The sequence below is a fragment of the Pleurodeles waltl genome, chromosome 8 (assembly GCF_031143425.1).
Source record: "Pleurodeles waltl isolate 20211129_DDA chromosome 8, aPleWal1.hap1.20221129, whole genome shotgun sequence".
In the NCBI taxonomy this organism is placed as follows: Eukaryota; Metazoa; Chordata; class Amphibia; order Caudata; family Salamandridae; genus Pleurodeles; species Pleurodeles waltl.
The window spans coordinates 123,435,369-123,449,655 of record NC_090447.1 but is presented as its reverse complement, the minus strand read 5'-3'; the positions used below and the strand labels follow the sequence as shown (position 1 = coordinate 123,449,655).

General features: G+C 44.3%; 1 protein-coding gene across 3 annotated transcripts in view; it reads right to left on the bottom strand.

The window, feature by feature from the left end:
• Positions 1–14,287, bottom strand: part of AQP11 (aquaporin 11) — a 162,635-nt gene that overhangs the window by 23,739 nt on the left and 124,609 nt on the right. For all 3 annotated transcript variants that reach the window (XM_069203915.1, XM_069203917.1, XM_069203916.1), the window contains exon 2: positions 2,905–3,021. In XM_069203915.1, coding sequence (XP_069060016.1) covers positions 2,905–3,021 — 117 coding nt within the window. The remainder of the gene's footprint in view (positions 1–2,904; positions 3,022–14,287) is intronic.

The following is a 14,287-nucleotide window of genomic DNA, read 5'->3' as shown; positions in this document are numbered from 1 at the left end:
CAAAAATGGCTGTTTTTTTCCAACTCAATTTCAATATTTTTTTTATTTCAGCTGTTACTTTCTGTAGGAAAACCTTGAAGGATCTACACAAATGAACCCTTGCTGAATTCAGAATGTTGTCTACTCTTCAGAAATGTTTAGCTGTCTGGGATCCACCATTGGTTTCACACCCATTCCTGTCACGGACTGGAAGGAGGCTGAAAGCACAACAATAGTAAAAATGGGGTATGTCCTAGTAAAATGCCAAAACTGTGTTGAAAAATTTTGTTTTCTGATTCTAGTCTGTCTGTTCCTGAAATCTGGGAAGATGGTGATTTTAGCACTGCAAACCCTTTGTTGATGCTATTTGCCGGGAAAAAATACAAATGCTTTCTTCTGCAGTACTTTTCCCATCCCCACCCCCCCAAAACACATTTTTGCTGTATTTTGGCTAATTTCTTGGTCTCCTCTAGGGAAGCCCACAAGGTCGGGTACCTTTAGAATCCCTAGGATGTTGGGGAAAAAAAGGACACAAAGCTGGCGTGGATAGGTTATGTGAACAAAATGTTATGAGGGCCTAAGTGTGAACTACCCCAAATAGCCAAAAAAGGCTTGTCACAGTAGGGGAAAAGGCCTGCCAGCAAAGGGGTTAAAATCTATTTTTCAACCAGGTGTGATATCTTTCTGTGTGGTGTTTTCCCTGTTATTAGTAGTTGAAGTGTTGCACAAATACATAGCTTCTTAAATTAAGTCTGACTGCTCTGTGCCATGCTACCAGGGGGTGAACACAGGTGAATTTAAGGTGTGTTTCCATCTTACTCTAACTAGGAATGTGGATCCTGCTTGGACAGGATGCATAACTCTGCCAACCAGAAACCCAATTTCTAACAATGAGGTAGGTGTAGATGGTGTCTCTCCTGAAGATGTGACTGCTGATGATGCTATAGGCAGGGACTGCACTGACAAGGCAGACAACAGAATTGTCTCTGATGAATAATTTCTTGGAAATTGACAAGGTAGTCCTTGATGATGATTTTGGTGGCAATGAAGCTGGCTTGACAGAGTACAGCATGGTCTGTTGAAATGACTCAGTACATTTTTGAGGAAACATGAGTAATATCCAGAGAAGAGGCAAGTTTTTCTGGAAATAGATTTCTCATGAACTGCAGAGTTGAAAAATGCCAATTAGTGTTGCTTTTTTGGGGGGGAGGTGGAAGCGGTTCTGGAACAGCAAATACCCTCAAAACTTTTCTCATAAGAGGAGAATCCTTGAAAGTGTTCTTCCCTCATGTCCCAAAAAAATATTTCCCCGTCCTTTGGGAGGATAGGGAAGAAAATATGACCAAAGGAATGCTTTATGATCTTGTGGTGCAGCTGGATTCACTGAAAACATTCCGAATGGGAATCATCTGCATTTGCCTTTTTCCCAGCGGTTACACAAGGATTGAATAAGCCCATTTTTCCCTAGCGGATTCAGCCATTTGAAATGGAATTCAATAACCAAGATAACCTGAAACAACATGCCTTTAGAAATGGGAGTATCCACTAGAGTATGGGAGATGTTTTCCTGGAAAAGTTTATGAAAAGAACAACGTTATAACTTATTGTGGCTTCTAGAAGCAGTGGGGTGCTTTCCACATTTTCTTCAAAGGCTAGAGCTTGGAATGTTTTCAGTGAGGTGAAAGTTCTTTTTAATAAAGACTACTGGTTCCTACATGCTTGCTAATATCATTTACTGCTGACTTTCCAGCCCCTGTACTCACTTCTTGGCATTATTCCCTCAAAACAAAACCATACATTTTCTGTAAGACAGGGTCTTGTTTGTTCTGCACACATGGCAGATAGTTTTAAAGGGACTGCATACAGAATGTAGCACAGAGATGCAGACTTGCATGAGGTGACTGTTCTCAACACAGGAGACTCAGAGTATGTAGGGCAAAAACCACGAGTCACTGATGGTACAAGGTGTGTGGCTTAAACCTGCAGCACTGAGGACATCGACTAAACAAACAAAAAGAAGAGAGGAATACAGCTAAACTGAAAGAAATAGAACCAGGTTTCAGTGTAGGAAGTCACTGAGAGCGAGAGAAACACTCTGATCCAGAAAGGAAAGAGATAAACGCCTGCTAGGTTGTGTGGTGATCATAACACACAATAGTCTGTCTAGTTTTGAATGCTCAAGCTCTAACTTTCAGGTTCAAAGAGTTTCAGGTCCAGGCACAAAGAATGTGCTATACCTGGTTGCAGATACTAGGAGAGTCAGTATGAAGGGGTACCTAAAGAAAAAGTGTATGTGTTTCTTCTGAAAGGACTGTGCACATCTGCGTTGGCTGTGTTGCTATCTTCCCTATCAAACTGAAGGTCGTTCCATGCGCAGTAGCTGCTTGAGTTTCAGTTCAGAGGATAGGTAACCAAGCAATTTGGGCTAGACTGAGCCTTTTGGGCAGGAGTCCAGACTGATGAGCACATAATTTATTCACTTCTGTAATGGGAAGAGATGTATTGGAGTGTGCCCACTGTAAAAAACAGTGGTTTAGATTAACTGAAGCACTCTATCCACTTTTCTGCTTTTTAACAGGGAAGAGAGAAACAGGGATGCTTGGGGTAAACGTGTCTAAAAGACTGCTGCCTAATGTGACATAAGTCCTTCAATTTGGGGTTCAAAAATTTAACAAAATCTCAATGGCAAAACAGAAACTTGGCCCTGTTTTTTCAGGTTTTACCTCTATCAGGGAACATGGTAAAATGTTGCAGCTTGAAGAGAGTGAAACAAACAAAAGCTCTTTAAGATAAAACAATGTGCATTTCCTCATTTTTTAAATAGATGTAAAAAATAAACATAAAAGGTGCAAAGAAGAATATGTTACCCCTAATTCATTCCTTAATTAGTTAAAATAATCATCATTTGCTTGAAACAGTGATTACCTGCAATGGGTCCAAGCCAGTACACAAACATGTTGTCCGAGATGTTGGTTCCCTTGCAGAAGAAATTTAGTGATAGGGCTACAGCAGGATTGAACATGGCCCCGGTCAGATGTCCAGCTGCAAAACATTAAACAAATTAGGGTACTAAAACATGATCATTTCTACAATTTCAATCAAAGAAAAATTAACATCTTTACAAGGAATTGACATGATTTTGATAACATGGAGAAAAATACCACTTTCACTTATCCATTATATCAAATTGGTTAAACAATTTTCAGAAGCTTTGATTTGTTTTGATGGCAGATACCATCCCTGGAGAACCAATGTCACAGGTTAGTAACTGTTCCATCATTGGGCACTTGTGCTTGTTTATATAGGCAAGCAGGTGTCATGGACCACAAAGCAAGGTTAGAAGAGGCAACCATTTTCAGATGAGGCTTTTGAAGAGGAGTGACGGCCTGCTGCACAATCAACATCTTAATCCATATTGTCATATGCAATAGTGACATTATCAAAAAAAGCTTCACAATCTCTTTTGATTTTCTTTCCAGGTGAATGGGAGGGAAGGGCAGGGCAACGTAGCTCTATAGCCTAAACTATGTTAGAATGACAATAGACACTGTGCCTTTAATGGCACCTAGAGCTTTAGTGTCCCATCATGCCCTGTTTGTGGCAGTTAACTCAGTTGCTTTTGCCGCTGCAAGTAAAAATTCCTAAGTATAGGCAGAATTTTCTCTCTTCCATCAGGAGGTGGGAGGGTAACTTATGATTTCCCTTCAGCCAGCACTAGGATCATAGGAAAGAACCCATTCTCTCTCCTTCAGGGGATATCCATTGATTAGCAAAAGCACTAAATATCCACAAAAAAGAGATAAAAGGAGCGGACATAAACAAAAAGATTTCTCAAAGAGGTTTCCCCTGGGATTGTCTTCAGAATCTGCTCTAGAATCTGAATCAAGAAAATAACTTCTTGTAAAGGTGTGAACAGATCACCAGGTTGTGGCTTTACAGATCTCAGAGATTGGAACATTTCTTAGTGATGCAGCAGCAGCCACTCTACCTTTGGTTGAATGGGCTTTTGGTCCACCAGGGAAAAGTTTTGTTAACTTTCAGAAAGAACAGGAGGATGCAGAGACTAGACAGACTGTTTTGATATGGCAAACCCTGTTTGTAATTGGCCATAGTTTACAAACAACTATTTGGACTTTCTCAATTCTTTGGTTTTGTCTTGATAAAACTTTGACACTCTTCTCATGTCAAGTGTGTGCAGGGACCTCTCTGCCGGAGACATGGGACCTGAAAAATCTTGGTAAAGTAATGATTTAATTAACATGAACATCCGAGACCCCCTTATGCAGGAATTTGGGAAAGTGCTACGTTTTTACTAGATAAAACTGAGTAACTTTTGTGAATGGAGCTTGTAGTTTGCTAACCTAGCGTTCACAGGTTATATCAACAAGGAAATAAACTTTCCAGGGAAGATGTGGCAAGAAAGCATCATTAAGCTTAAATGGGGTGCCCAGGAGACATGAAATGACAACATTCAACTGCAGTGGATGAGAAGGTCTCCGGATAGGAGGAACACTTCTTAATACGCGACAAAAAAAATCTTAAAACAAGGAGTTTTAGAAATAGAAAAATTGTGAACGATATTTTCAGTAGAAGTGAAGGGGAGAGCTTTGAATTGGCAATGTCGGTTGCCTACCATACAGCTAAGAATTTTTCAACGCTTTTTAATAATAGGAATATAAAAACAGGCATCCTGTATAACTAAGGCACACCTCAATCCCCTTGAAATAGTTGAACATAAATCTGAATTTCTCTTTATTGCTCTATTTGTTTGTTTGTCTGAGGTCTTAAATGGGACTAAAGAACAAGTTACTTACCTTCAGCAACACTTTTTCTGGTGGATACAGTATCTACCTGTGAATTCCTCACCTTTTGATTTCTCCCCCAATGTGCAGCATTTAACGGAAATTTCTTTCTAGCTCTCCACGTCAACGTCACAATAGCACAGCTCCCCACGCGACTCTGTCTGATGTCATCGGAGCCATAAGAAGTCCTCGCTGGCGTGCTGTCAGTTTCACACACTTTTTTTTTTACCATGCCTTCGAGATGAACGGATGAATACCAACATCACAAGCACAACATCTGCAAACTCAATATATAAAAATCTTTTATATGTAAATATATCCATATCAACACATCATTATATAAACATTATATACATATAATGTGTGTGTGTATGAATATATATATATGTATATATATATATATATATATATAGATATATATATATATATATATATACACACACACACACATATACAAACACACACACACAATCACAATAAATACAAACCATATTACTCTTGGTATGAATAGACAGGCAACAGGGAGGCGGGTGGGACCGTGAGGAATCCACAGGTAGATACTGTATCCACCAGAAAAAGCATTACCGAAGGTAAATAGCTTGTTCTTCTGATGAATTCATCTACCTGTGGATTCCTCACTTTTTGAACAGAATCCCAAAGCAGTACCGTACTCGGAGGTGGGTGTCTGACTAGTTAAACCAAGAAGTCCTGTAACACAGAAAGGGCAAAATGATCATTCCTCCCCAGTTTCCAGTCTAAACAATAATGTTTTGCGAAAGTGTGGAGGGAAGACCAAGTTACTGCCTTACAAATATCAACAACAGGCACACCTCTAGCCTAAGCAGAAGTGGAAGACTTAGCTCTTGTCGAATGAGCTGTAATGCCCTCAGGAGGATCATTCTTCACCAGCGAATAACATATCTTTATGCAAAGAATGACCCACCTTGACAAAGTTCTCTTGCAGACAGCTTTGCCCTTCATCTTGCCCATGTAGCCAATGAACAGCTGATCATCAGATCTTAAGTCCTTCGTCCTTTCTACATAGAAGCTCAGGGCCCTCTTCGGATCCAAACGATGAAGCCTTTCCTCCTCCTTCGATGGATGGGGAGAAGGGTGAAAGGACGGAAGGGTGATGGAGTGCCCTAAATCTAAAGGTGTTATTACTTTAGATAAGAAAGCCGCCCTGGTTCTCAAAACCACCTAATTAGCATGGAAGGTAGTATAAGGGGATTTAACACTAAGGGCCATATGGATGAACACTTTTTCCCATAGACACAGAATGGGTAAAAACCTTTGCTACATCTGGCCCTAAGAGCCTGAAGCTCGCTAACACGCTTAGCCGACATGATAGATTTTAGAAAAACAGTTTTAAATTTAAATGTCTGGAGCCTCAATGGGCAACTGTGCATTGGTTAAAACGGTGAACCCTTCAAAAAAGTCAAGACTAAATTTAACTCCCACCTTAATACTATAGAAGACTTAAAGAGAGTTGATAAGGTAAACAAGTAAAAAGCTGACAGTGCAGATAAGTAACCTTTCACTGTTGTAACTGCGCAACCTTGCTGCTCTAATGAAAGTGCAACTGTAACACATTTGACAAATGGGTCTTTAAAGTATCAATGTGTCTCACCTCACACCAACTAACAAAGTTTGACCATCTGCCAGCATAGACAGTCTTGGTGGAGTGTCGCCTAGCTGATAAAATAACATCCACAACTTCAGGAGGGAGAGAAAAAGACCTCAGATTACCACGTTCAATCTCCAGGCATGAAGGTGCAGGCTCTGAAGGTGGGGGTGTAGAACTTGCCCCTGCGACTGCGAAAGGAGGTATGCCCTGTGAGGGAGACGAAGCGGATGGCACAGTGAGAGTTGAAGAAGGTCTGTGTACCACACCCTTCTTGCCCAATCCGGGGCTATTAATATGACCTGGGTCCGAACTTGGCGAATGTTCCTCAGAACTTGAGGAATCAAGGGTATGGGAAGAAAAGTATAGAGTAGCCGGTTGCTCCAGCTCAGCTAAAACGCACGCCCTAAATCCCCCTGCATCGGATACTGGAGGCTGCAGAATGATGGGCAGTGTGCGTTCTCGTGAGTGGCAAACAGGTCTATCGGAGGCTTTCCCCACACCTGGAAGACATGAAGAACTACCTCTGAATGGAGACGTCACTCGTGATCAGCCGAAAAGTGCCGACTGAGACTGTCCGCATGTACGTTGAGAACTCCAGCCAAATGGTTTGATACTACGCAAATCCGATGATCCTGAGCCCAGGACCAAAGCTGCAGAGCCTCTCTGCAGAGAAGGTATGACCCTAATCCTCCCGGTTTGCTGTTGTACCACATCGCGGTAGGGTTGTCTGTCAAGACTTGTACCGACTGACCACAAATGGACAGGAGTAAGGCCTTGAGAGCCAAACGTATCGCCCATAACTCCAACACATTGATATGAAACATCTGTTCTACTGGAGACAAAAGACCTTTGATCTCCAGGTCCCCCAGATGCGCTCCCCACCCTAGAGTGGAAGCATCTGTTATGACTGTGGTCACTGGAGGTGGAAGACAAAACGGCCTTGCTTGAGACAAGTTGCTGTCCACACTCCACCATCAAAATCCACTGCAGCATTTCTGGAGATTGTCATTGACTCCTAGAGATCTCCTTTGTGTTGAAACCACTGCTTGCAGAGGCACCACTGAAGAACCCTCATGTGCCAACGTGCGTGAGTAACCAACAGAATGCAGGAAGCAAACAGACCGAGCAGATGCAGGACCTTTAGGACTGGAACAGATGCTCCATTTTGAAATACGGGAATCATAGCCCGAATGTCCTGAATCCTCTGAGGATGAGGGTAGGCATGATTCAATGCTGTGTCCAATACTCCCCCAATGAACAGGAGGCGCTGAGAGGGCTCCAGGTGCGATTTGGGCATGTTCAACAAAAAGCTCAGGTTGAACAACAACTGGGTTGTCACCCGCAAAAGGTGCAACACTGCAAGTCAATAGAAACCATCCAGTCTCTCTTGTCCAGTGCTAGAAGCACCTGAGCTAGGAGCAGCATTTTGAACTTCTCCTGCTTGAGGAACCAATTCAAAATCCTCAGGTCCAGAATGGGCCTCAAACAACCATCTTTCTTGGGAGACAGGAAGTACCTAGAATAGCATCCCTGACCCTTTTCTTGCTCCGGAACCAACTCTACTGCACCCTTTAACAGTAGATTTTGCATCTCCTGTTGAAACAACAGAAGATGCTCTCTAAACAAAAAGAATTTCGGGGAGGGAAGGTAGGGGGAAAATTGTAAAATAGAAGGGCATATCTATTTCTCACAATGCTCAGCACCCACAAGTCTGATGTTATGAACTCCCACTCTTGGAGAAAATGAAACAAGCTTCCCCCTACGGGCAACACATGCTGGTGAAAGGAGAAAGAAATAGGGCTGCTTCCCTGACAAGTTCCAAGCGGAAGAGGAGGAAGGCTGCTGGGAAGCTCCCTGCGATCTAAGTCTTCCACGACCTCTGTAAGATCTGTAGAGGGTGTTGGCAGACTGTTGAACTTGGAGCTGCTGACTCCCTCAAAAGGAGGATCCACTGCCAAACCCCCTGAACCTACGTAATGGTTTGTAGGTTGTGGATAGAGTCTGAAGGTCCAAAGATTTTGCAGTAGCCCTACTGTCCTTAAATCTTTCTAGGGCCGGGTCAGCTTTTGCAGCATAAAGTCAAATGAAAGGTCCATTAGAGTAGATTGCACATGAGAGGAAAATCCGGATCCTCTGAGCCAAGCATGCCTTCTGGCTTCAATTGAAGTCCCCTTGGCTCTAGCAACAGAGTCTGCAGTGTCCAGGCCTCCGACCGTGGTACTTTATGGTGGCAGCAAAATGAGGGTGCTTTTGAGTGCAGTGAAGTGCTTGTGTTCTAGCTGTTAAGAAGAATGAGGTCCAGCAGAGAGCGGGTCCTTGGATACCAATCTTGTGAAGGTGCCTGAGGAGAACGGGGAGTGAGACTGTGTCAAATACTGTAGAGGTCCAGGAGAATGAGGGCTGCTGTATCTTCTCTGTCAAGGATCATGCAGATGTAAATTGTGATGGTGACGAGTGCTGATTCTGTACTGTGGTTGGGCCTGAATCCGGACTGCATGGCTTTAAGGAGCTGGTGGATGGTGAAGCACTGGTTAATTACTTTCTCTAAGACCTTTACTGGGTACAGTAGAAGAAAGATGGGTCTGTAGTTGGAAAGCGTGACAGTGTCATCTTTGCAGGTGTCCGGAAATGTGGCTGAGTCGATGGAGACATTGAGGATAGGTGTTAAGAGCTTTACTGATCGGTAGGAGTCCTTTGGTGAAAGCGTGGTAAGGGCAACAGTCAGATGGGGGCCCTCCCGAGTGAATGGCCTTTATTGTAGCAGCAGGTTTGATGGTAGTGATGGAGGACCACATGATCGGGGCTTGTTCTTCAGCCATGATGGGATGTTAAGTTGCAACAGTGACGGGGTCCAGATGAGGATCGAATTTGCTGTTTATGGAAATGATTTTGTTACAGAAAAATTCCAAGAGCTTGCTTCAAAGGTCTTGTGAAAGGGTGATGTTGCTGGAGACATGCAGGAGGCACAGTGAAATATTTGATGATGGCAAAGATTTCCTTGCTGCTGCTATTGACGATGAGATCTGAAAGAGCCATTCACTTAGTGTTGGTATCTGCTGGTGGTAGCAAATTAGGGCTTATTTGACGATGTCTTTATCTGTGATGTTTTGACTTGTTCTCCATTTAAGATGTAGTTGCTTGCAGTGGCATTCCATCAGCCTGAGTTCATCTGTGTACCAAATGGCCTGTGGTCAGCTCTAGCTGTTGGGTTGTGCTTGAGGAGAGCCAGAGTGCTGGTGCATGGAGTGATTCAGCTGTTGACGTTCTTGATGGGTTTTGACAAGTTATTGGTGTGCTCGGGCATGGTGCAGAGAGGACAGAAGCCCACTCCTGTTCTGTGAAGAACTTCCAGCTGTGGAGGTCAGTTATGGAGGTGCTGGGTCTCTAGTGGTGTGAGACTGGTATGCTGAAACTGACAATGGCATGGGGTGTCCAGGTCATACTTGCTAGCTTGTCGACTGTCATGTTGCTGACAGAGAAGAAAACCGGGTCCAATAGGTGTCTGGCAGTGTGGGTGGGTTATGTAGCATGCTTGGGGGGTGGGGAGTCAAGGTTTCCTAGAAGGGATGTAGGTTTTGGGTGAGGACAGCTTCTAGGTTCAAGTAAAAGTCTTTTAGGAGGCTGAAGGTGCTGGTGTTGATAATAAGGGGGTGACAAAGTCTGTGATGTTGCAGGAGAAATTGCAGCTGGGTCCTGATGGTCTGTCTACAAGGGTAGTGGTGGGTAGAGGATGAACCAGAGTTCCTTGTGCTGGGCGCAGGTCAGATGTGGACAGGTGGAGACAAGCTTTCACGCCTGAACCACACCCACACTGCAGCTGCCATTAATATAGGTCTTTGGAGGGGGGGGGAGGATGAGCAAAGGGTGCTGTGGATGGGAACCATTGATGTCACTTCCTGTGCAGGTGGATGATGGTAAATGTAGTGCTGGCACTTCCTATGCAGATGGATGATGGGAAATCTGGTGATGCCACTTCCTGTGCACATGAGAACGAGTCTTTTGCCACCAGACAGCTGTGCTGCCTGGTAGGTTTGACCTAAAACGTGCAAAGACAGGAACATTCGAGAGACATGCAGAAAAAAAGAGAACATACCTCTAAACATACAATGGAAAATAACCTACACTCCCTAATATGTGAAAGAGTAACAAAAAATTAGCTTTCTATAAAGACAAGACTTTAAAACGTAAAAGTGTCCTGCACTCTCGCCAAGGAACTGCATAACTGACCATGTTGAGACAATACAACATACAGAAACCTTAAAGTAGCAGTGGCTGTTTGCACTCACGTGCAGCACATTTTACTTTATTTTTAAAACATTTCTGAGTTTGTGTTTTACGTCAGCAATACTTTATGACTTGAGTTGACAATTAGCATAAAAAGGGCAGACTATATTGGCTTGTGAGCATGTCTTTGTGGTTAAATCATTTTCAAAACTGAAAATGTATATTTTTAAAGATGTGTGCCCAAAATATGTGCTCATTTTCCAAATTTATGGACATTAAAGAGGATCCCCTGATAAACTCATTTCTAGGCCTGGACGAAATTTTAATTATGCAGGAGTCATTTTGCTATTTCTATGTTACTCTTGTGATATGTAATTACGAAAACTATGTGACTGCGCCCGCTCGCGTAATTTAGAGTAATATGGGGCAAAAATGCTACTGCAGGAGCACAGGATCAATGATCTAATAGTGTGTGGGCGGCTACTGCTGTTTGGGTTCTCTACAGTTAGAACTATTTTGTTAGTGCAAAATAGATCCTCAGATCCATTTTGGGCACAAGGGTGCATTTGGCACTAAGAAACTAGTGTTAAATATTGGCTTACAGTCCTCACGAAATTACGTTTAATTTCACGTAATTTTGAAGTAATTAAGTGTAGTTACACATTCTGTATCAATCCTACTCATATCAGTTTTCTATTCTGTAATGGCTGCTGCTTGCACCAACAGTAGCTACAGCCATTCTACGTTTAGATTCATAGTGGGATCCGAGAACATTCCATACCTTGAGATTTATTTTTCTTTCAGGGTATATCTGAAATCTTGTTAGCAGAGAACATCAATTCTGAGTGTAAATGTTTTAACTCATTAGTAGGGCGCCACTTGAACACCTCTTAACTTCACCTGGTGAACTTTATTTTGGGGTCGGGAAAGTAGTGAGAACCCCAAACATGAGGTTTGTAACCGTCTATGTTTCCACTAAAATTGTGACTGGGAATAAACATGAACGAGATTAAGCATACAGCTTTAAACAGTATATGCATGTGGACATTCAACTAGCTCCTTTGCGTCTTGTGTGATATCACTGCTTATTAAAGAACTGGAAGGGAATTAATTGGTGAGTCCATGTAGGAAAGTACCCTCTTTTTGCCATGGCTACCCCCATTTTCTGCCTATCAGTGTGCTTGACTGTGTTCAGTGGGATCCTGCTAACCAGGACTCCAATGGTTATGCTCTCTCTCCTCTAACTTTGGTTGTTGCATACTGGTAACCCCGTATTTCACGCACAATTGGCATAGTGGTGCCCCCTTATAAGTCCCTATTACATGGTACTTAGGTACTCCGGGCATTGGGTTTCCAGGGGATCTCTATGGGCTGCAGCATATCTTTTGCCACCCATAGGAAGCCCATGCAAAGGCTTCTGTAAGACTGCCATTGCAGCCTGAGTGAAAAGGTTCATGCACCCTTTCACTGCCATTTACACTGCACAAGGTCACTTACAGGTCACCCCTATAGCAGGCCCTCCAGCCCTGAAGGCAGGGTGCAAAGTATCTGCGTGTGAGGGCACCCCTGCACTAGCAGAGGTGCCCCACGACCTCCAGGACCATTTTCCTGGACTTCATGAGTGCGGGGATGCCATTTTACGCCTGTAGTGGACATAGGTCACTACGTATGTCCAGCTACATAATAGTAACTCCGAACATGGGCATGTTTGGTATCAAACATGTTGGAATCATACCCCAAGGCTTTTGCAAGCATTGGTTATATGACTCCATGCACTCTGGGGGTTCCTTAGAGGACCCCCAGTATTACCATTACAGCCTTCTGCATTTCAGGCAGCCCCAGCTGCTGCCACCTCACAGACAGGTTTCTGCCCTCCTGTTGCTTGAAAAGCTCGAGCCCAGGAAGGCAGAATAAAGGATTTCCTTTGGGAGAGGGGCGTTAAACCCTCTCTCTTTGGAAATAGGTGTTACAGGCTTGGGAGGGATAGCCTCCCCAAGCCACTGGAAATGCTTTGAAGAGCACATTTGGTGCCCTCCTTGCATAATCCAGTCTACACTGGTTCAGGGACCCCCAGTCCATGCTCTGGTGCGAAACTGGACAAAGGAAAGGGGAGTGACCACTACCCTGTCCATCACCACCCCAGGGGTGGTGCTCAAAGCTCCTTCAGAGGGTCCCTGAGTTTTGCCATCTTGGATTCCAAGTTGGCAGGGAACTCTGGGAGCATCTGAGTGGCCAGTGCCAGCAGGTGACGTCAGAGCCCTCCCCTGATAGGTGCTTACCTGTGTAGCTTACCAGTCCCACTTTCAGGGCTATTTTGGGTCTCTCTTTTAAGTGGTTCTTCAGATTCGGATTGCAAGACTCCAGCAGGAATCCTCTGCATCCTCCACTTCAACTTCTCACCGAAGAAACTGCATTTCGACCCTCCAAGAACTCTACAAACTGCAACAAAGAAGTAAGACGCCTTCTGCAACATTGTATCTTCAGCTCCTGCCCACAACTGCAACTGTTTCCCAGTCATGCATCCTCTGAGGACAGACCGTCTTCAGCCTGCACCAGAAGGGCGACGGAATCTCCCTTGGGATGAAGGAGTCACTTCCCTACTACAGCAGGCACCTACTGTAATGACGACAGGTTGCGTGGATCCCCTCTCCTGCTGAGCTGCATGAATCCAGCATCATGGGAGGTGGACTGAAGTGGTCCTGACGTCCCACTGTCCAACTTTGGTGGAGGTAAGAGCTTGCCTCCACACGCAAGACAGAAACCCCTGTGCACCGTGTGTTTTGCAGTTGCCAAGGCTTATTGGCATCCTTCCACGAAGTTCTTCGTGCATCTTGCAGCTCTGGCCCCCAGCACTCTATTCTGCAACGCACATCTTTCCTGAGTGGTTCGCCGCCGGCGTGGGAGCCTTTGTAGTAGTGCTGCGTGCACCTTTTTGACACCTTCCTTTGTCCCCGTGCTGTAGGGCTCCTGTTCGCTCTGTGGGCTCTATGAGTTGCTGAGAGCCCCCTTCAACTCCCTCTCCTGGGTAGAGTCCACCTGGTCCTTCCTGGTCCCGGGCAGCTTCATTTTCCGCACACCGAGCTTTGCGTGTGCCAAGGCTTGTTGGCGGACTCCAGCGATGCAAACCAGACTGCAATACTCCTTCTGGCATGGGACATCACTTGCACCAACCAGGAATCCGAATCAGTCTTCTTGGGTGCAATGCTGATTGTTCCTTCTTCACCGGTGGTTCTTCTTTTCCACCTTCATCCAGGTTAGCAGGGGCTCCTGTTCTCCCTGGACTCTTCTGTGCTTCTTGGACTTGGTCCCCTTCTTCCACAGGTCTCCAGGTCCAGGAATCCACTGCAGTCTCTTCTGGTTTATGCATTATCTTCTTTCTCGCGTCTGTGTGTGTTCTGGGAAAGTTACTGTGTTTTGCTCCTGCTTTCCTGGGCACTGGGGTGGGTTCTAGTACTTACCTTAGGGGTTTTCTAGTACTCCCAGCGACCCTTTACACACTACACTTGCCTAAGTGGGAAACTGACATTCGCATTCCACTTTCTTAGTATATTTGTGTTCACCCTAGGCCCATTTCTAACTATTGTGATTTTCACTAATTGCACTGTTTTCTGTTTTTACACCTGTTTTTGCAATTGCCAAGGCTTAGTATTGCATA